Source organism: Ictidomys tridecemlineatus, chromosome 14 (genome assembly GCF_052094955.1).
Source record: "Ictidomys tridecemlineatus isolate mIctTri1 chromosome 14, mIctTri1.hap1, whole genome shotgun sequence".
In the NCBI taxonomy this organism is placed as follows: domain Eukaryota; kingdom Metazoa; phylum Chordata; class Mammalia; order Rodentia; family Sciuridae; genus Ictidomys; species Ictidomys tridecemlineatus.
The window spans coordinates 17,349,766-17,372,977 of record NC_135490.1 but is presented as its reverse complement, the minus strand read 5'-3'; the positions used below and the strand labels follow the sequence as shown (position 1 = coordinate 17,372,977).

Genomic DNA, 23,212 nt, shown 5'->3' with positions numbered 1-23,212 from the left:
CAACCTTTATTTTCCAGTTTAAAAATCACTCTAATAATGTTTACATTTGGCTGAGAAAAGTTCTGGGATGAAATAAGAGAGGTATACATATGGGCATCTGATTGAACCTTTCTGAATTGGATATATTCTCTATAGGAACTGGGCAGAAATGTTGATGTTATTTTTAGGTTATAAAAATAAGATTAGGATAAAATGTATGAATTATTATTGAAAAAAAACGTATGAATAATAATATTCTTACATTCAAAAACATCTTCCTTTTCTCAATGATATTTGAAATGACATCTGATGATGCCCATGTGTGGTTCCTTGGACAATTGTTTTAACCAAATTTCTTAAGCCTGTTGACTGCTTTGAAATTTTAGAGATAAAGCATGTTATGTCATCAGCAGAAAAGGTAAATTGGAATCTTATGTTCATAATTCCGTCATTATAAAACCAAGCCAGATAGTGAAAGAAGAGTACATATATTTACTTTCTGAGTTTTGACCCATTATTTCTTAAAGCACTTTCCCAAGTATAGTTCATATTAAAAAACAAGTTAACATAAATATTACTTATTCTGAAAACAGTAAGGTAAATATGTTAACGCTTCACATTTTTCATAATCAGGGGACCATGAGAAAGAAAAAAAAATGAGGGGAGGGACCCAAAGAGGATCCTCAAACTTATTATTTTTGAATGATAAAAAATTGAAATTTTGAAAATAAAAAGTGGATCATTCAGATTTCTTTATAAAAAGCAAATAAAATGCAGTTTCCAAGGAGATGTCTGTTGATTCATAATTGTGCCGTAGCATGTATTCTTCCCAGAACACATACCTATAATCAATGAATAAATAGCCTAAACATATGTATTAATCACATAGTTATTTTTTTATTTAAAACAAATCTCAGCTGTATACTCATCCAGTCGGGTCACAGCTTGGTTAAAGAGCTTGGTTAAAGAGGAGTCTCAGAATGCGGAGATTCTTCTGCATGTCTCTGTCATCTATTGTTTTCAACTATGTCAAAACAGTATCTCTAAGGACTTATCCTCATCATATATAAAACCCTTGAGATGAGTACTTTCTAGTTTGTTTTCCAAATACAAAATGTTATGATCCCAATTTCCATTTTAAATGCATAAAATCTGGTAAGAATAATTTCTACAAGGAAATGCAAATATTTGAGCAGGTGCCTATTTCTGTGCATCCAGATTCAAATTTTAGTTAGGAATCCAAAATAAGGTTATTTGTTTTGCATTTGTATGCCAGCACGTGATCAGGAATGTCAGAGCCAATTCTCCTTTGCTTAAACCTTAAGCACTTTATTAAACAGGTGCTTTAATTTTTTGATGTAATAAGTCAGAGTGTTGGCATTAAGTCATTGAAAGGCTAACAGGAACTGTGCTGCGATGCTCTGAACATACTGGCATTTATGAGGCTTCTTTTGCTATTAACAATGAACTCTCAGAACACAGAAGCGGGGCTCCCACCCCACAGAGGCTTCCATTCCTCAGAGATCTGGCTAAAGAGGGTCTGAAGTAGGTCTTCAGGGACTAAAGACTTTGTACTATGACTCTGATTCTCTCACAGATGCAAAGATATCATTCTGGAATGAATGCTTCTCATATTCTAAAGATATATGAAAGAACAGATATTTGCTCTCAGAGATTTGTTTTTTCCCTCTGTTTGCTCTTTGTTGGACTAGATATGCTCGAATTTTGAAAGCTATAGGGAACATTAACAAAGATTAACTTACACCTTTGTATGCATGGAGAGCAGGGCTGAATTTAACTATTTGCCAAAATAAATCTTGTTTGTTTTTTATTTTTTTAAAAATTATTAACTATATTTGTCTTGCCAAGAAAATAAGACACAGAAATTTGACTTCATTTAATCTTAAAATATTCCCACAAAATTAATTACTAATATTTGCTTATCTTCCTTGTATTTTTCACCACTTCTTTTATGTCACTTTGTTTAGAGAACTGAATGAATTTTTTAAAAATTTCTCAGCAAATTAGAAATGAACTCACATCAATCCCGTGATGTTAATAGAGAGTCTTTGCTTTTGATGATATTCTTTTGTCATGAATGTAATATAAGGAATACAAACTATACAAACTAGTACAACTGGCTCTTTTAATGCCTGCTGTACTTATCACACATTTTGTGACTGTGGTGATTGCTATTGATTCTTTAAAAGACCACATGAATTACTTGGCTATGTTGTAATCTGTTCCAACCTCAGAAAGCAGATGTGGCCAAAATTAGGACCAATACTTTTCAGAGAGTAGAACTGAGGATCTTGAGGGTTCATCTGATCCATTCTTCCATCTTCAGAGCTGAAAGGTGATCATCCAACTCTTCTCAAAGTTTTCAGAGGCAAAAAGAATGACATTAAAAGGATGTCCTTCTAGTTACAAAGACACTGGTACATACCAAATGTGATCACAATTGGATTCCAAGAATCAGACGAAACCCAGTAAGAAACCTGCCATTTTTAAGTGCTATGTTACATTACACATGATAAACACAGAACCAAACTTTTTTTTTTTTAATTATTTTCCCTTCTCATTATTTGCGTTTGAGCTGGTTTGAATTGTCCCCTAACGCTTCTAACTATCTTTCATCATTTCCCTAGTAAAAGTAGCCTTTAAATTCCATTTCATTTCTCCATCTCCTTTACCAGATGCCATAATATTTCTGTGTGATGATAGCTTCGCATATATTCTTCCCAATAACCTCTGGTAGCAGTTGTCAAATGCCCTGTGCAATGACACATTGAAAACCCATTCAATCCACACTTCCTTCCTTGCACCAGGGATTTGCTATGAAATATCCTTTCCCCAGCTCAGAATGCCTTGTTTCTATTTTTAGAAACCATTTAAAGGTCTCAACTTCATCACTTCTCTTCTGGTATCAAGACATTTACAATTTTGACATTGCTTTTCATAGACATTTCCTTGCTTTGCTGTCCTAGTCCTGGTTTCTTCCCTCTCCTCCCAGGTATCTGTCAGCATCACATCCTAATGACCCATTCATGGTTGAAATCAATTGAAAATCTTAAACATATTTTCTATGCTATTTAAAATAGTATCCTGAAGTCCCACCTGTCAGTCTCACACTCACTGCTGTGCCTTGAAATGACTTAATCATCTTATCTCTACTAAGCCCAACCCAGGCTCCAGTTGCTCCTTAAGGCTTTCTTGAATTATTTAGACCTGTTGTGATTTCTTGGTGCTCAAAGCTTCTTTGACATTTCCATTCAGTATTCTACATTATCCTCCAAATATTATTTACAATGTTTGGAGGATAATGTAGAATTACGATTACAATAATGTAGAATTTAAAATTACAATATGTTGTAATTTTTTTTAAAGAGAGAGTGAGAGAGAAGAGAGAGAGAGAGAGAGAATTTTTTTAATATTTATTTTTTAGTTCTTGGCGGACACAACATCTCTGTTGGTATGTGGTGCTGAGGATCCAACCCGGGCCGCACGCATGCCAGGCGAACGCGCTATCGCTTGAGCCACATCCCCAGCCCCAATATGTTGTAATTTTTAAAACTGACTTACCTACATAAGTAGGTAATCTAGTGACATCTCTCTAATGACAGAGCGAAATCCTTGACTACAGAGATTGTGCCACAAAATTTCACACAGAATTTTGGGCCCCTTCCTTCCAAACATGGTTCAGAAAACAGAGGATGCTTAATAAGTATTTGTTGAAAAGAACAATTATTCTTTTCATTTAATATATTAGCAGACTCTTACTTGGTTCCTTGTTTTTACCTAATACTATATTTCCCTTTTGTTTAATTACAATCCAAATAAACCCCTAAGAAGCCTATTTTTGGAAGGTGGCTAAGACTGATGGGGGTCATAAGCTAGATTATAAGATACTTATTTTGTTTTGTTTTTCTTTTAAAACTCAGGTTTTAAAGCAAGCAAGGAACAGCATCAAATCAGAATGTCTTGGGGCGGGAGACTGAGCTCTTTAGAGTTAGGAATTGTAAAGGCCAAATTCAGGAGCCAGAGGCAGGCACAGAACCAGCAGGTTGGAAGTCAGAATGTGGAAGCAAAACAAGTATAATTCAGACTGGTCTATGGAATGGTGTCCAGGTGGAGAATGAATGATCTGGGTAGGTTTCAATAGCACTTAGAGTCCACAGTTTCCACAAAAATCAAGTTTAGAAATGTGGTTATGGTAGAATGGCTTTGTATCAGACACAGTTAGCTGATCACTTTTCTCTGTAGGGTGGCCAGTATCCGCTAGCTCTTGGATTGCTCCTGGTTTACTCCTTAGGTTTTATAACTGCAGGAGATGGCCTGGGCTCCCACAGGAGAAACGCATGGCCCGACAGTTTTCTCAGCTTTGGCTCATTGCCTAAGGATTCACCCCAGAGACTTCTTACTTTGGGAGGCAAGCACTTGGGAGCTGCTTGAGGAAAGGAATTAGATGAATGCAAGTCATTGACATAGCTCATGCGTAAGTCCTGGGTTCCAAAGCAGCCATGTAGTAGAACACACAAAGAATTTTTCCACTGATACCATTTGAAAATTTCAGAAGCTCATTTTTTTCACAATACCTAATACAATGTAGGTAGATATTTCTCAAGTACCCCGCTTATTATTTTTTCTTATTTCCAGAATATTTACCTAAAGAGATCTAACAAACCTCCTTTTCTTTAGTGTGTAAAATAGTCTAAGAAATAAATATCCTTTTCCTGAAATTCAATTTGTATTCTAAATTTTAGGATAAAAGAAAGGTAATTGAAATAACTCAGCCATATAACTCAAATTAACTTAAAATTTAAATCTTACTTTTAAAAAATCTCACAGTAAACAAAGGATAACCTCACATGCATAATGAGGTACAGGATTAAGACAGCCATTTAGTCAATTCAAGCTAAAAATCTCCTTTCCTGTAACTTTAATGAATATTTTACGCAAAAGTACTGAAGTCTAACTTTATCTGGAAAACTGCCTTGGCTTTTAATGGAACTTTTCATGGTTGCAAACACTGACAGTATTTCTCTTCTAAAGAGCTTTATGATTTACATTTTTGTATTTGTCACAGACTATTAGATTTACAGACTTCTATTTCCAACCTTCTCTTAATTAAGACACTCCTTCTAGATAAAGGGCTTAACATCCCTTTTTTTCAAGAGAGGAAAGGTTCCTTTCACACGTACAGCTCACAGATGTGATCCTTGAGCCATAGCAAACCTTTAGCATCATCAACTTAACAGTGGGTGTGGCATTTTTGGAAAAGGTTATCTCTAAGCTCCTCATTAACATTTCTGCATTTCACAAATACACTTTTTAAGCTAGGACAAGATGAACCAAGGCCACCTGTAGGGTGCCCAGTTCCCCACTTTTTTTTTTTTTTTGGTAACTATTCTAAAGCAGGAGAGTTTCTGCAATGCAAACTTTAATTAACTTATTGTGCCAAGATTATTTTACTGAGATATTCTAGTGAATCTCAGAATTGGTTTGTGTAAGTCACCTGTGACTGTTTTAAAAACTGTCTGCTCAGGTATATGCCTTGCTGAACCAAAATCTATACCAGTATGTCACAAGTTATCTGTGTATTATAGAATCTCCTGAATAGCCCAATGGATGATAGGAATGAAAGCCAGGTGAAGGTGACTAATTTAAGTTAAAAGGAACACACAATTGGACAGATCTTGAAAGTGCATTGGAGAATTTATTTGAACACAAACATCTAAACGAAAGATTTTGGGCCATCTTTATATTTATAATCTTTGGCTTTATGACCAGTGAAAGTACCCATCTTTTTTCACATTTTATCTCTATCCTGAGCTTGAGCCAATTGTAACATTGTATTGGAAATGGCATTTTTGTTGTGGAATAAGAAGATGTTAGAGATGCATTGCAATTAGAAACTGCTTTGAAGATCTTCTATTTCATTTTCAGAAAGGAAATAACTGCAGGAGGGGAAACAATTTTTACAAAGTTAATGTATATAAAAATTCACTGTTTAAAAAGTTTGTTTTGCTTTGTTTTTAATTTAAAAGGCAGAAATTCTGACTCTCAATTTATATATTCCAAATTGTTTAAAGCTACGGAGAGGATGCTAAAGTCCTCAGCAGAGTCTATTTTCTTCCTGGAAAAGCAGGCAAGAGCTGCTATTGGATCTAACAAGTATATTTTGGGGAGTTCCAATAAAGCTGAGAGTAGAGATCTGTGCTTCCAAGTGACTGACACCTGAGACTCCTGTTGCAGATGTCTTAGTAAGGCAGACAGGGTGAACAGTTAAAATCCTTTTCAAGAGGCCACAGAAGAACATTCGCAATCACGCCCAATATTCCTCTCCTCTACCTCTTTCTCTCTCTCTCTCTCCCCACCTCATTTGATTTGATGCTCTTCACTTCAAGGCAGATCCTTTGACCTAAGCAGATTATTGTAGATGCATGAAGGACACAGTCAGCTAGCCGAGCTTTTCATGGAAGAGATTTGGCTCCAAATAGGACACTAAGCTTTTCAGCCTTCTGCTTATTTACCTAGTCAGCAGGATGCAGTGTCTCTGGGTGCTTAGTAGCTTCCTGGGGAATCCGGGGTGGGGTGGGGTGGGGTGGGGGAGAAACAATAGCCAAAGGGGCAGCCGCTGCAAAAGCGGGAGTCCATGCCATTAAAGAAAGCAGTTGCTAATAAGGGCCTGTGAGACCTAGGTTTCCTTGGTTTCCGTGACAGTTATTAGGTACCATAGAAATTGAACTGTCTCCCACAATGCTCTTAGGGGAGAGGGGGTGCTCCAGTGACAAAGCAGTGCAGTTATGACTCGCAGTAAATCGTCCTTTTGAGAATGCAATACCCCCTGGATTATTTGCTTCTTGCATTTCTTTTAAACACCCTTTCAGTGTGCTTGACGTTTTGGCTGGAAGATCCTGGCTGCTGCTGCACAGTGTCTCAAACACTTTTTTTTTTTTTCTCCCTTTTTATTTAGACCTGGGCTTGACAAAGCAAGGATATGAACAATTGTGCAGGTGGGCTACTCAGGGCGAGTAAAGAGATAAGGCAGCCAATCAGGAATTGGCAACCTGCAGCCCTGCCAATATGCCCCTCCACCAGATTTCCGTAATCCCTGCTCGGGAGACTGCCAGCAATGGGAGAAGTTCAATGGGCAGAAACAAAGAGAAGAACAAGGAAGTCGAGGTAAGAGGAGGTTTGATTTGCCAAAATAAGAGAACTAAGCCACTGTAGCCAACACAGCTCTCTGCACACAGGATGTCTGTCTAAGGTTTTAAGAGCAGCTGGAATCCAGCTCAGAAAGGTAGATCCAAGGGAAAACATTTGTAATTAACAGGGACAAAAGAAACAACCCCTATTTCCTGAATGAAGGCAGGAATCAAATCCATAGAGAAGAATACTTGCTGTTTAACAGATAAAAACTTCTGATTCTTTTTCTAACCATCTACAGAGTCACTTTTGACTGAATGGCTCATGGGGTGCAACCTGGGTCCCCTGGACTGGTTGTGGATGTTGCTTTGTCCCTTTTCAGACAGTGGAACTGTTGATGCTTCCTAATTTTACCCACTGCCCATGAAACTGAAGTGTTGGAAAATATCATAACAAAGCAAAAGAGAAGCCAGGGAGGCTGTAACACTGAGGATACAGCAGGAACTGGTGCCCCCTGGGATTGGCTGCTCTCCATTCATTCATAGTGCATGCAGGTGTACTACTCGTTTGATGTCTGTTCACGTGTATTTTATTCTTTCCAAAAAAAAAAAAAAAAAAGCATTATTTGAAACTTAACAGGAGCCATAATATTCAACAGTACATGTGAGCTTTATTTTGTAGTGAAGTTTAACAGCTGTTGTTGTAAGTAAGTTAATCTGCTTTAAAGATCAGATGCTGGGAACTCACTTCGAGTTTTTAAGAAAGTGTTTGAGCAGAGTCGGGGATATTGGGTGAAAAATATTTCAGGTGCTGTCGTACTTCCCTATTAGGGAACTTGAGATAGAATGCCAGCAACTGGAATCCTCTTATCTCTAGCATAGCTATGGCCTCATCCTCAGGTATCATTAGCTTTGTAGGAGTTGAGCCGTCCCCACCTCCTGGTCTGTATGTTCATCTTTTTTTCTCAAGGGTAGGTGCTGGGGACAGAGGAAGCACCAAACTTAACACCATTCTCCCCTCTTCCTGCCAAAAAGAAACAAATGAAGGTAATAGGAGTGGCCTGTCAAGGAGAGTCTGTGAGGGACACAATGTTGAACTTGACTGATCTCAAATGACAAAAGACATTTACATCCTCTTTCTATTTTATTTGAACTATTTTTAAAAATGTCATTCAAGAACAATGAGTTACTGAAGTGGGTAGAATTTGTAGACATCTTTGAGCAGAGTTTCTTGACTAACTTAGAGCAAGAGATACTTTTCCTTCAGTAACGTCCCTGTCATAAGCACATCAGGTGTTTCAGGGAATAAAATATCCTTGGTAAAGAAACTTATCAGCTTTAAATTAACTGGAAATATTCTCTCTTTATTATGTCTCTTCCTATGATTTGATAATGTGATTATTAGAATAGCAAAGAAATAGCAAGTTTATTGGTACAGGGTAAGAGGAACAGGGGATACTGTCTAGGTTTGAAAGAAATATGAAATGCCAAAAGCAAGATTCTTATAAAAGTTATATATAAGTCACTCATGCTCTAAATATTTAGATACATTTAACAATTACTGAAGAAAACTTCATACATTTTATTTATTTTTTTATTTTAGATAGGGACTTGGTATGTTGCTTAAGGCCTTATTAAGTTGATAAGTCTGGCCTCAAATTTTCAATCCTCCTACCTCAGTTCCTGGAGTTGCTGGGATTATAGGTGGAGCCAGTTCAACTGGCAGTAGCCTCAATCTTTATTCAGATATTAGTCCTAAGCCACATCTTCAAACATCTTCAGGAAACTTTCAAAGTCTCCTTATATGAGCACCAATCTTTCCAGGGCAAAAACACCTTAATAACATGGCAGAACCCAGTGGGTACATCTCTTGGTAAGTGAAAAACCATTAAGAACAACCAGGAGATTAAAGAGAAGAGACAGTTTTAATTACTTGCTGTAAGTAAGGAAAGCACTGGAGCCAAGTGTAACCTGTTTGTAAAATAGTGATCTCCCTGCACAAAGAAAGCCCAGGCTGATCACTGCATATAGAGGTGGGCACACTTCTGAACATTCTCAGTTCGAGATCATAAATCATGTGTTCAAAACAAAGTGGCAGACAGAGAGACTCATTGATTTTGGATGGTTTCTTGTAAATTTCTCTGAGTCTTATCTAAAACAAACAAAAAAATTAAGGCACATTAACAGTCTTTTAAAAGAGCAGCAATTTCCCCTCCCTACTGTAAGTATAGAAGCTTGTCCCTAAGAGTATCTGTTTAGCCAAGTGGCTAACAATATTCCCCAGTGGGAGTCAGAGGGAGATTCTTAAAGAAAAATCAGGTTCATCATGAGAAAATGAAAGGAAACTCCCAGTCTACATACTCTTTTAAAAAGATATATAGTTCTGAGTGTCAGAAGTGGAAGCACTTTTAAACTTTCAAATACTTCTTGGTTTTTCTATAGGATGGGGTTTAAAGTTTCTCATTAAAAGCATGTTTGAAACATATTATTAAATCCCATGGCCATTAAATTGCTTCTTTTTATGAATAAATAATCTAAAAGAATGATAAATGACTTTTAAGGTAGAAAAATTAACATGTGCCCTATGTGCTAGAAGGCAAGACAAATATTTAGTATTATACAATGGTTTCTCTAAGTTTAAGTGATAGTTCCCTCTAAAACATCTTGAACTATCTGGATAATTCCTGATTGTTGCACAAATGAGAAACATCCTCCTTGTAAGCTTCCTTGATAGTTTTTTTTTTCTTGTCTTGAAGTTACTCAAAGAATCCATGTGCAGAGACAGTATGATCTATTCTCAGAATTGAAAATTGATAATTTAAATGTAAGCTAAATTGATTTCAATTCCACAAGAAACTTAAAAACTCTTGAATAAATTATTATTTTTTTAAAGAGAGAGAGAGAGAGAGAGAGAGAGAGAGAGAGAGAGAATTTTTAATATTTTATTTTTTAGTTCTCGGCGGACACATCTTTGTTGGTATGTGGTGCTAAGGATCGAACCCGGGCCGCACGCATGCCAGGCAAGCGCGCTACCGCTTGAGCCACATCCCCAGCCCCTTGAATAAATTATTAATTTGACATCAGGGTTTTTGTTTGTGTTTTTTTTAAGCATTTAAAGGGAAAAAAGAAAATAATAAAAAAGTGTTTAGTAATGATTGCTACAATCCAGAATATCTGGGCTATAAAAATAGGTTAAACTTCAAAAAATAATATTTCTGCCTTCAAGTTTAATGATTTTGACATATTTTGATAGATTTTGACATATTTTGTATGGCATAATGTTGTAATTATCTCTTTGGTTAACAACCCTAGAATCTTCACAAAAACAAGATAACACACACCCTGTTTGGGTCAAGTTGGTATTATGCACGTGGGTAGGGGCACCAGCTCTACAGGTTCCCTGGGCACTCCTAGGACAGTGCCTCACACTTGCATCCAAGGCATAGTCTTCATTAGCACAACCGAGATTTTATTGAAGCAACCTGAACCAGTACCTCAATCACTTCAATATCTCATGAAGTGGCGAGACGTCAGTCTGTTAATTTAGCATAATGCAGTTGGTCAAATTAACAATTTTATATCAGGAGACATATTAAATTAGTGATGGAATATTTGAGTGGAAGCTCTAGAGAATTCTGGAAGGGAATTACTAGTCAGATTCTCCTTAGGAGTATAGAATCAGTTGGGAAATGAAATGGTTTGGATGGGAGACGATTCACCTACCCTTTGGGAAAACCTTGATCTTGGGAAAGCCACAGGGGAAGATACTGCTCTAAAGAGTTTAAAATTCCAGATTTCTTTCTCTGGTTGGTGTTAGAGACTGACAATTTAGCTTCTTTAGGTCTCATTTGCCTACTTTGCAAAGTGGGCCATTTTACTTCTATTAATCCAGTCTTTCCTTCCTTTTTAGCTATGGTAATACCATTTATTAGGCTGTAATTAATTCATGTTAGAGATTTGGGCCTAAAGACTTTGGTCTCTTATAAGAATATTGGATTTTATTAATCAAATTCTTAGCCCTCTTGGGGTAACTTAATTTCCTTCTCTATCTGAAAATTGTAATAATTGTATAATTTTTAGTATTTAGTTAAACTCTAGGATGCATTCTTTATAGCTCTGCAGGATTTGCAAGCAAATGTCTCTAAGACTCACTGTTTCAAATGTGGGGATACACCTGAGATCACACTAAGATGCTACTGCCACTTGCTGTGAATGCTACTGTGTTCGTCATCAGCATGAGGGGATCAGATTTGAGATGATGGAAGTTATGGAAGAGGGGAAAAGGCCATGAACCCTTTCTTTCTGATCTTTCCTCACTCTCAGGTTGACCTACATGATAAATGTATTTTGAAGTTTTGGGGGGATAACAACAACTCCCCCCCCATGTTTATATGTGCTTTATCTTTTACAACTTTGATTATATTGTGATATTTCTATACTTCAGAGTTTTCATCCCCTACCCCCGCCAAATTATGCTACCCTTCTTTTCCTTGTGTTTAGGATATCCCTCTCCAACTGTGGTCCCTGGGCCATCTTTTTTTTTTTTTTTTTATCCCTCTCTCTTTCTCTCAAAGTAGCTGCAGATCTGTTATTTAGAAATCTCTTCAGAAGCATCAGTGAAGTGAAAGCCCATGGGGATTTTTGATATATGCCTTCATTTTGAACATAATGGATAAAGTATAGATTTAGTAATTCCCATTTTTTTAGTTGGAAAAAAATTTTACCAAAAAAAAAAAAAAAAAAAAAAAGCTTGAAATCTCTGGGTTGGAGCTGAGATTAGAATTCAGGACATTCTGATTTCAAATCCTGTACTTTTTCTTTGTAATTAAGTTACCTTGAACTTTTCATGTTTCTTAGGCAAAATTTGTAGAAACAAAGTATCCCAAGAATCAGAAAATTCCTCAAAAATTCTTTACCTTAATTTCTCAATTGAAGCTCACAGAAAATTATGAGCTTGCCAATGCCACACAATTAGGTTCGTGGGAAATTTGGGACAAAAAATACAGATCTTTCGACTATCACTCTGCTCTGCTTTCTGTCATTACTGCATTTGGGGTTTGGTGTGATTTTTTGAGGCACTAAAATATAATACAAAAATATAAACCCTGTAACTTCTAACTTTTGAATGATAGTTTTGGCTTCTTTTTATAGTGTTAGCTAAGGAATTGTAAAATCAGATGAAATAATTCAATACATCCTTTATGATTAAGCCTTCCTTTTTTTCAGGGTGGATGTTTGTCACTTACAGCATATAGGTCCCTCTATGATATTTTGCCAAGTGCCATTGGGATATTTTCCTGCTTTGTTTCCTGGGCAATAACTGACTCCTGAAACTGGAAATAGCTGGGATCTGTGTGAAGTCATCACAAACATTAATTTATGGATAACCTGTACTGAGAGCACATTTAACCCAAGCATACAGGTTAATGCTCTGTATTAACCAAATGAAATGCATCTTCAGCAGGTGTGAGTCTGACACTACAGGGAGAATGCCAGGGGGTAGAAAGGCTAATACCCCTTTTCATTTCTCTCAAAGAGCACTTTCCAACAACTATCTTGAGTCTAAATTGAGTATTAGAGTCCCATGTGTTTAGAATGAATTCCACTGAGTATGCTAATAGTGTTAAAATACTTTCACATAATGAAAACCAGAAAATTTCCATATTATTATTTGCTTTCAGCAATGAAATTAGCATAATTCACATTAATTTTTCTTGTTTAAAACAGATGTTGTGGGTAATTGCATTAATAAGTAAGACTGAATAACATATTTTATTGACTATCAAATGATAACAATTAGTAACTGCTGGCACACCCTGGTCAGTATTTTTTTTTTTAATTGTGGCCTTAATTAGGCAGGTAAATTGTAGAATTCCTCCTTGATGTGACTCTTCTAAAAAAATTTATTATGAATTCATGGCTGATTTAATGAGACTCTGCGATGGTTGTGTTTGAAGGCAGCTGAACAAAGATCTTGATGCAGAAGAGTCTTGGAGCATGGGAAAAGCAGGTGTAGCTCTGCATGTTTTATTAATCAGGATTTTTAGAACTTGCTGATTAGCCAACATTGCATTGCAATGTCAATTCTTTACATCACAAAGAATGCTGACAGTGGATCTGGAATCCCCTCATTCCAGGGCCTGCTGAAGGGGAAGGGTCACAGCTTCAGCATTGCTCTCCCCAGCTCATTCCCAGGCAAAGCACCCTGAGCCACTTGCAGCAGCCTTCATAACCTCCTGGTGACGATGAGAAATGACATCTGTTCGATACTCATTCTCTTTCCTGTCTCTGCAACCCTGTTAAATAATTGAAAGAGGAGTGACAGGAGGGTAGGATAGGTGATAAGCCTTTGCTCTTAAAAAAGAGTAAAACGGAGATTGAGGAAAAGGACAGAGAGCTCATGGATGCTGGGTGTCAGCCTCTCGGTTTTTTTTTTTTTTAATCTTGATTATTCATTAAATTGTGCACATCTGGATAACAAAAGGAAATGGGACAAAACTGCAGTGAGTTCTCTCCACCAGTAGCAATGAACACACATTTTCTGATATGAAGTAACACATTGCATTCTTTAGGTCGTTGCATTCATGGTGACTTTTGGTGTCATTATGAAGAAAAAAGAGTTTCTTGGGGGGAAAAATTGACACCAAGAGAGCAATGGACGTGCAATGCCACAGGGCACAAAGTGAAGCCTCAGGTGAGATACGAAAAACAAATTTGCTAACGAGGAGCCAGCTCTGTGATTTCACACATGGTCTGATTCTGTGCGGGTAGTAACTCCGCCTGCCTGTAAAGCCAAGCAGGCTTACACTTCAATAAGCTCCCTACAGTGGTGTGTGGCTATAAATGCTCAGTGACTGAAAGTTGAACAGATTTAGATCTGTAACACAGTCTTGCTCTCCAATTTTACTCAGAATTATAAACTTATCAAGTGGCTCAGCTTTAACAACTTAAATTGCAGAAATATGTTTTATTTTAACCTGGAACTACTTTCGATATGAACCTTAACTGTGAAATTACTACTACCGTTCATTCAGGCTTTAGAAGATGCAGTTCTGTATATAATTAGCCAATTACGAGTGAAAGATTTACCTTTTTATTGCTTGTATTCTTGACAACTGCCGTTCTGATGGGGGTGAGATGCATTTCTCTAATTACTAAAGATGTTGAACACTTTTTCATATATTTGTTGATCGCTTGCGTATCTTCTTCTGAGAAGTGTCTGTTCAGTTCCTTACCCCACTTATTGATTGGGTTGTTTGTTTTTTTTAGTCTTAAGTTTTTTGAGTTCTTTATATATTCTACAGATGTATGTGTGGTAAAATTTTGCCATACTGAGCCCCCATACTGGAGGCTCACTCTTTACCTCAATGATTATCTCTCTTGCTGAAAAGAAGTTTTTTAGTTTGAATCCATCCCGTTTATTGATTCTTGATTTTATTTCTTGCACTTTAGGACTCTTGTTAAGAAATTTGGGGCCTAATTTGACATGATGAATATTTGAGCCTACTTTTTCTTCTATTAGGTGCAGAGTCTCTGGTCTAATTCCTAGGTCCTTGATCCGCTTTGAGTGGAGTTTTGTGCATGGTAAGAGATAGAGGTTTAACTTCATTTTGCTACATATGGATTTCCAGTTTTGCGAGCACCATTTGTTGAAGAGGCTACCCTTTCTCCAATGTGCGTTTTTGGCACCTTCATCTAGTATGAGATAACTGTATTCATATGGGTTGGTCTCTGTGTCTTCCATTCTGTACCATTGGTCTACATGTCTATTTTGGTGCCAATAACATGCTGTTTTCGTTACTATCACTCTGTAGTATAATTAAAGTCTGGTATTTTGATGCCTCCTGCTTTACTTTTCTTGCTAAGGACTGAACAGGGTGTGGGGGAAAAGGTACTTATACATTGCTGGTGGGACCGCAAATTGGTGCAACCACTTTGGAAAGCACTGTGCAGAGTCCTCAGAAACTTGGAATAGAACCACCATTTGACCCAACTATCCCTCTCCTCAGTCTATACTCAGAGAACTTCAAATCAGCATACTATAGTGACATATCCACACCAATGTTTATAGCAGCTAAATTCACAATAGCTAAACTGTAGAACCAACCTAGATGGCCAACAATAGATGAATGGATAAAAAAACTGTGGTATATATACACAATGTAATATTACTCAGCATTAAAAGAGAATAAAACTATGACATTTGCAGGTAAATAGATGGAGATGGAGAATATTATGCTAAGCGAAATAAGCCAATCCCAAAATAACAAAATCTGAATGTTTTTTCTGATTAGTGAATCCGGATCTATGATGGGGTGGGGTGGGAAGAATGGAGGAACTTTGGACTGGGCAAAGTGGAGGGTGAGAAGGGCTTATGAGGATAGGAAAGATGGTGAAACGAGATGGACATCATTACCCTAGGTGTATGTATGGTTGCACGTATGGTGCATCTCTATAACATGTACAACCAGAAAATTGAAATATTGCACTGCATTTGTGTAAGATGAATAGAAATGCATTCTTGTCATGTACAACTAAGTAGAACAAATAAAAAATTAAAATAAAAAGATTCACCTTTGACTGTCAGGGCTACCATCTGGCTCAGGCATTCTGTTAGAGTCTGGTGAGTGTATAAGAGAAACTTCACGCTTCTGAGTTAGAAGGAATTTGGGACCTGTTACATGGCTGCTTATGTTGAATGGCAACAGTGACATGATTAAAAGCCTATACCTGAAGGGAGACTGATGGGGTTCGAATCTGGGCTTTGTTATCTCCTACCTGTGGGACTTCAGTGAGGATATTTAACATGTCTGTGCCTCGGTTTCTGCAAATGTAAAATAGTGATTATATATATACACACACATACATACATACATACATATGGACTACCTCATACTGTTAGGAGAATTAAAGTGAATGAATGTTTTTAAGGTGTCAAAGATTTTGTGGAACAAAATAAACATAATTAAGCAATTAATTCCCTATGTTGCCTACATTTTTATCAACATATTTTGTTATTCTTAGAAATGTCTCATTAATTAATACCTTCTATTGTGATAAAAGAAATCTGTAAGGTTGCATGGCTCTGTACATCATATCTTTATAATTATAATGATAATAAAAAATTAACTCATTGCTGTTCAAAGTTTGCCAAGACTGACCTCTACCTGAGCAGACCATGTGTTTGCCTCAGGCAAGTGAAGCCTAGCTTTATGTCTTTCCTTTGCTGACTTGAGTCCATTCTCGTAGGTTTTATAGAGTCAAGAAATTTTTTAGAGTGACGATTTGTAGAGAAACACATACTATCTTTTATTTTAATGGTGTTTTACCTAGTTCTTTATGCTTATGTATTTTTTAATATTTCATAAAGGGATTTTATATTTGATTTTTGGAAATATCTGTTATCTAGATCTGCCTTTTTACTTTTCTTCATCTTTATGGTAGTAATGCTCTTGATTGCCTTTTGTTTCACCAGTTCTTTAGCTTTTATGAAGAATAGGCCGTGCTTGTGCTTAGAAAACTAAAATAATCAATGATTTCAAATGGAGAAGTTCATTGAGAGTTTATGTGCATGAAATTACTTTGTGAATATTTGAATACTAAGGGAAATGGCAAAATTATGTTTTTTTCATTGTTATAAATCACAATAAAGTGTCTTTCAGTCTTCAACTTCACAATAATGCTTTATTTTATTGTGGAACATACAGGTACTGACCTGGCTCAATTCTATATGAAGTGCTCTGTGAAAAGTTTCTTTTCCTCTTTTTTTTTTTCCCCCTCTCTTCCTCTTTTGATACTCTTTGGGGATATCCGTACTTGTAGTGTCAATTAAATGACTTTTGGTAAGTAGAAGACCTAAGGAAAAAACCACGGTGCTGAATTTGAGTTAAGACAGCGAACATGAGGTACTTGATTTGTATGGACTAGTTAACTCTATAGAGGGTGTCAAGGGAACCGTCTCTGCTCTGTTTGAAGTTGACAAGGGAAGTGGCCATTTCCCGTAGGTGCCTCAAGTTATAGAAATCCTGGGATTAGTAGCTTTGAATGTGAATATGTAAGTGCTGGCTACTAATCAGGTTTCCTGCTCTACATTCCTGGCGAACAGCATTAAGACAGTTTCCCTGACTAACTTGCTAAATATATGTGCTTTGAAGGTAAATGCAGTTTTTCTCTATTCCCAACCCTACTAGTAATAAATTTTAAAATAAATTCCATGTATTTATAATCATAATCATTATTATTCTAGCTGATAATTACTGAATGCTTCCTGTCTGTTCCATAAAAGTTATCTTATACGCTTTTCACATCAACTCACACAACTTCTCTGTGACATCGTATTTCTAGTTGCCATTGTCAAGAATCGCCCCAAAACTTAAATCTTAAAATTTTGTCCTCTTGTTTTAAAAGCACCATAGTACACACTGGATAGAAACATATCCCTTTGCAATCCGGGGTGAAAAATACAATTACCGCCTCCCCCAAGACCTCTGAGCTCTCACCTCATTTTGTCACCCAGGAGCTTATCATCTAAACTTTCCAGGTGCAGGTGAGGCCTCTTGGGTACATTCTGGTATAGTATTTCTCAGTCTGAAGACCTCTGAAGTAGAGAGACAAGCTGTCTGTTGACTGCACATTTCCCATGCTGGATGACCTCCAGAGACATTCTTATTCAACAGGAGGGAAATAGAAGACATCCAGCAGTGGCTGAGGCATACAAATTCTGAAACCCAGCTGGGTACTTGTTTCAAGTTCTCTTCTCTCCTTCCCCATCCCCCCCCCTCCCTGCCCCAACTAGGGTCTATTCCTCCCTCCCCTAAACAGTGTTCTCATGCTCTTGATTCTGCCCCAGGCCTCGTGCTTCCTCCCCTGACATATTATTTCTTTTCCATAACATATGACCTGTGGTTCATATGAGAAGCACACTCAGGCTTGCCTCTTACTTAAAATGATGGCAAGTCCAATGGCAGGCAGCTGACCAGTGTCTGTGAACATTTCATGGATTTCCTACATGTCAATGTTTCATGCACTTCACTAGACGAAATTCATACCCACAAGTCTTGGTAAGGTCAACTCTTCTAAACTTTGGCTTCCTGTGGGGCTACTGGACTCCATACCCTTAAAATTATCAATTTATATTGTTCAAAAAAGAGACTTACCAGGATATTCTTAAGATCCTTGGTCTGGTATGGTGATACGTGCCTGTAATTCTAGCAGCTCGGGAAGCACAACAAGTTCAAAGCCATCTGCAACAACTCAGCGAGGTCCTGAGAAATTGATGGGACCTTGTCTTAAAACATATAAAGGGCTGGGTATGCTGCTCAGTGGTTAAGCATCCCTGGGTTCCATCCCTGGTACAAAAATCAAAAGACAGACAAAATCCTTGGAAGGTTCTTGTGTCTTTGAAAGGGTTTATGAGGCACCACTTGCAATCTTTCTTTCTTTTTTTAAAATTTTTTTTTTAGTTGTAGATGGACACAATGCCTTTCTTTTACTCATTTATTTTTATGTAGTGCTGAGGATAGAACCCGGTGCCTAGCACATGCCAGGCAGGAGCTCTACCACTGAGCCACAACCCCGGCCCCACCACTTCCAATCTTTCTAAGCTCTTGCAGGAAGTTTTGTACAGTCATTCCCTGGACTTCATGTTAACTCCAGGTTTTTACTTGAGAGGAACAGGGAATTGATATTTGCCTGGAGCTGTTTTCCTAATTTGATACTCTTCTGCTGGGAGAAACTAGATAAAAAGAAAAAAAAAATTTTTTAAACACAGTAAGTCCAGGATTCCTTTATTTCCTATACAGCTTGTTTGATTTGTTTGAAAGCTTTAGATTTTTTTTCTCTCAGTTCTTATCTCCATTTGTATTTTATCATGGACAGTCTCTTGATCAATAACCCCCTTACCTGTTGCTCAAAATAAGCACACTAGTAAATTCTTTACCATTAATGATGATCAGCCATGGTTCAACCTCTTGTAACAATATCTCTCCAGGTTTCTGACCTTGGGTCAATAGTCCCCTTAGGTTTATCCAACTCTCAGTTATAGTCTCTCTAAGGTCTGTATTAGTCATGGTTCTCTGGAGAAAACAGGAGGAGAAGGTGTATGCATGTGATTTGTTGTAAGGAATGGGCTTGTGCATTCCAGGAGGCTGAGTACTCCCACCGTCTGCAGTTGGCAAGTTGGAGACCTGGGCGAGCCAATGGTATAGGTTCAATCCCCAAACCAGGATGCTGAAGAGCCAAGAGGAGCCAGTATTTCTAGTCCAGAGGCAGGAGAAGACCTCTGTTCCAGCTCAAGCTGTCAGGCAGGAGGCATTTTCTCTTATATAGGCTTTCTGTTATGTTCAGATCTTCAACAGATGGGCTGAGGGAAGTCCACCTTAACAAGGGTAATCTTTATTCAGTTCACCATTTCTATTATTAATCTTGTCTAGAAGCACTTTCACAGACACACCAAGAGTAATATCTGGCCAAAAGTCTGGGCACCCAGTGACCCAGTCAAGTCAATACATAAAATCAACCATCATGAGGTCCTTCCAGTTTCTGCTTCAAAGTCAAGGCACATATTTTGGGTTTTAGGGCAATACCTTTTTTTATCCAGGTGCCACAGTTCTGTTATAAATACTATTGCCATATACCAAACATCCTCAGACCGCAGTAGCTTAAAACAAACACTCCAATGCTTATGAATTCTGTTCTTTGGAATATTAGGCAAGGTATAACAGGGATGGTTTTTCACTCCCCCCATGGTAGTGACTCAAAATTGTAAAGTAAATCAGCAGTTGGAGTCATCTGATTGTTCAATCAGTGTTTTGGAGCATAGGTTAGGAAGAATGCAAGAACAAGACTGTTACCTGAAGCTTCCACACATAACTGTTTTGTGTCACTTGGCTTCCTCATAGCATGGCCATCTCTAGATGGTGAAATTTCTTGAGTGGAAGCTCAGGGCTCCCAGAACGAGAGTGTTCTAACCATCAAAGCTAAGTTGCATTACATTTTATGAGGAAATCATGGAAGTCATGCAGCATTATTTTCAACAGACCTCTTGCTTAAAAATAGTTATAATCCCACTTTATTCAAAAGAGGGGGGTGTCACAGAACCTGCCTCTTGAAAACAAGTGATGACTAATAATCTGGGAGCCATCTTTAACATCACTACCAATGGGTCTTTTCCTTATCTTCATTCTATAAGTCAGCAATTTGGAATCCCAAAAGGATGTGATCCTTTCTCTAATGACACAAACTTAATAAAAGGCAGAGCCAGGATGGAAGCCCAGGCAGTCTGACTCCAGAGGTCATGCTCCAAACCATGGTGTTACCCTACTTTTCCCCACTGGGCTATACAGAACCTATGTTTTAGCATCCTACACCATAAACAGGAACATTTCTTTTCATTTAAAATGTTTATGTATGAAAACGAGACAAACACTGGATGAAGTACTAAGAATATTGGTGAAAAAGAGGGACAGGATCTTCATCTTGCATAACTTGAAATCTAGTTTCCCATGATCTTTCTCAGAACACTGATTTGTTATTATTTGAAATAGGTCATGGTCACTATTTATTGTGAAGACGTGGGTTTACCTTGGTTTGTGCTGTGTAGCTGTGGTGGATTCGTTGTAGTAATGGCCCCGTTGTTGTTATCTCCTTCCATTCTGGACTTCTGGTCGTGTCCTCCCACAGTTTCTGGGCTTTGCTATGTGACTTTGCTATGTGACAATGGAAGAGTAGAAAGACGATAGCTGATAGGTTTTACTCTCTTAAATTTCTTATGAAGCAAATAAGTAAGAGAAGTAAGAGTGGCTATTAAACAATAAGACATGAGTCTTGTCATTGTGTCCCCCAGCCAAAAAGTAGCCAGTCACTAGACATGGTAGTGAGGGTATCTTAGACCCACCAGCACCCAGCTGATGACAGAATCAAGAACTAAGTAATTGTTTAAAACTACTAAGTTGGGGCTTGGGGTAGCTGATTGTATAATAATGGAAAACTGATATGGTGGCCTTTAATATATATATATGATCATTCTTTGGGTTCTAGAGTCTGACTTCACACTTGATCAATGTGTACAGATGGTCCTGATAGTCTCCGAAGAAGTTAAATGCAGATTTTATGTTTGCCATGCTATTTTTTTCTGGAAAGGATAAGACAGTCTATTTTAATACCACATTTACATATAGAAATCATCTTTGCCACTGCTAGATTGGTTAATTTCAGCTGCTAAATTAACTTTACAACCATAACAATTACACTGATAGTGACTAAATTTAATTCTTCTAAATCGAGCCCCTTAAGATTTCTATACCTAATAGAGCTCTTAAAACATACATCTAAGGAGCTTTTAGTACAAATAGGCCTTGCAATATAAATAAATATGATCCTTTAAAGTCCAGCATACCTCAGATTTGTAAAAATCAAACAATTTCAAATGCAGTTTTCAAAATCCTTTTGCAAATGCTCTTTCTCTTGGCTAATTTCACATGTCACTATTTACCTCAATATTTTGAATTTGAACAACCATATAAAAGGCACTGAATATTTACTTTCCAAATATGTAAATGCTGCATTTGGAAGGTTGGAAAATGTTAGATGACATCTTAAGACATTGGTTCTGTTCATTTGAGCTCACCTACCTGGTGTGTCAACCTCAAACACCTGCCTCATTCTCTCCCCTGCTCACTTTCTGGTTTTGTCACCATTTGTGGTCCCCTTTGGAGACATAACATCTCCATTAGCATTGGCTTTGTGGAACCTACAGTAACAGAGGTCACCTGAATGGGAACTGTCACATGATCATCTCGTCCGCGGTCAAGCACTACACTTTAGCTATACACCATACAACCGCCTCCCCGATCTTCTGTGGGTTTTATGTGGATAATAATCATGGACTTTTTTTCAGGGAGGCGGCTCTTTGGTAGCATTTGATCTAACTTGTCACCAGACTCTGAAACTCAATATTCTCTAGTTTGTGCCTTCTGTGCTACATAGATTATATTTGATCTATCCCAGATCAAGTCTCCAAATACTTCCAACTTTCTAAATTCAATGTACAAAATCTCTATTTTCTAGGACACACCAGCATACCCATCTGAAACAGATTTTTAAAGAAAAATTGTTTCAAGTTTCTTTATAGATCTCGGTTATCTAAATTTGGGGAACAATTTAGTTTGACAATGGTGTTCTCAAAATGCAATTATTACAACTAAACACAAGACCCTTGGCAAATCCTGAACAGTACAGGCTGGAGTAAGATTATCATCTCATCTAAATAAGGTTGTTTTTTTCACCCACAAATCACTGTAGACTTGTCATGTACCAGCCATGCTGTGGGCACTGTGGCTTCAGTAGAGGACAGAGGCAAAGCACTTGTCTCTCAAATACCTCATTTTCATAGGAGAAGGCAGCGTAGGTAAGTTCAGACAGTGTCTATATTCATGAAGCAAGTAAACCTGAGCAGTAGGCTAGGGAGGCAGGGTGCAGTAGTGTTATTTCAGATCAGCTTAGAAAGGTGATGGAGCCGTCCACATGAGGAATATGGTGAAAAGCACAACAGGTGAGTAAAACCCGTAGGTATCGTCTCTGAGACAGATATGAGCTTCAGTTTCAGAGTCTGATGACAAGTTAAATCAAATGCTACCAAACTTATCTTTTTTCCAGATAAATAAAAATAAACCCCAGAGTGTGTATATCAAAATATTCCCCCCAACTTTACAGATGCAGTGGTAACACTGGAATCCAGCCTTCCGGATTCCCACTGCATTGTTCGTTATTGTGTATTTTTTTCTTCCCATTCAATATCATTGTTTTTTCTAACACTTGAAAGGTTCATCCACCCATCTAAGACTTATCGAGTACTTACTATTTGTATGCATGAAGACACTGTTAATGAAGCAGACTCAGTGTCTTCTCCAGGTGATCTGTTGGCCACAGGATCCTCTTGTTATGAAGCTGGGTCCTTCTGAGAAACTGAGCTGATGCAAAAACCCTTCTTTAAACTCTGATTCTGGTGATCAAGTCAGAAAGATTTCAGACATGTCACTCAGAAGAATAGGAATGAGATAGGAATGAGTTTATTGAAGGAACAGGAA

General features: G+C 37.5%; 1 protein-coding gene across 10 annotated transcripts in view; it reads left to right on the top strand.

Annotated features, from left to right (window-relative positions):
- Positions 1-23,212, top strand: part of Marchf1 (membrane associated ring-CH-type finger 1) — a 712,326-nt gene that overhangs the window by 300,126 nt on the left and 388,988 nt on the right. For 7 of the 10 annotated variants that reach the window (XM_040293440.2, XM_078030953.1, XM_078030948.1 and 4 more), the window contains exon 3: positions 6,956-7,164. The exons of 1 other annotated variant lie outside the window; for it this stretch is intronic. In XM_040293440.2, the coding sequence (XP_040149374.2) occupies positions 7,066-7,164 (99 nt within the window). In that variant the 5' untranslated portion in view covers positions 6,956-7,065. Of the gene's footprint in view, positions 1-6,457; positions 6,540-6,593; positions 6,710-6,955; positions 7,165-23,212 lie in introns of those variants that run through there. 2 more of the 10 variants (XM_078030952.1, XM_078030951.1) reach the window with 2 other exon arrangements.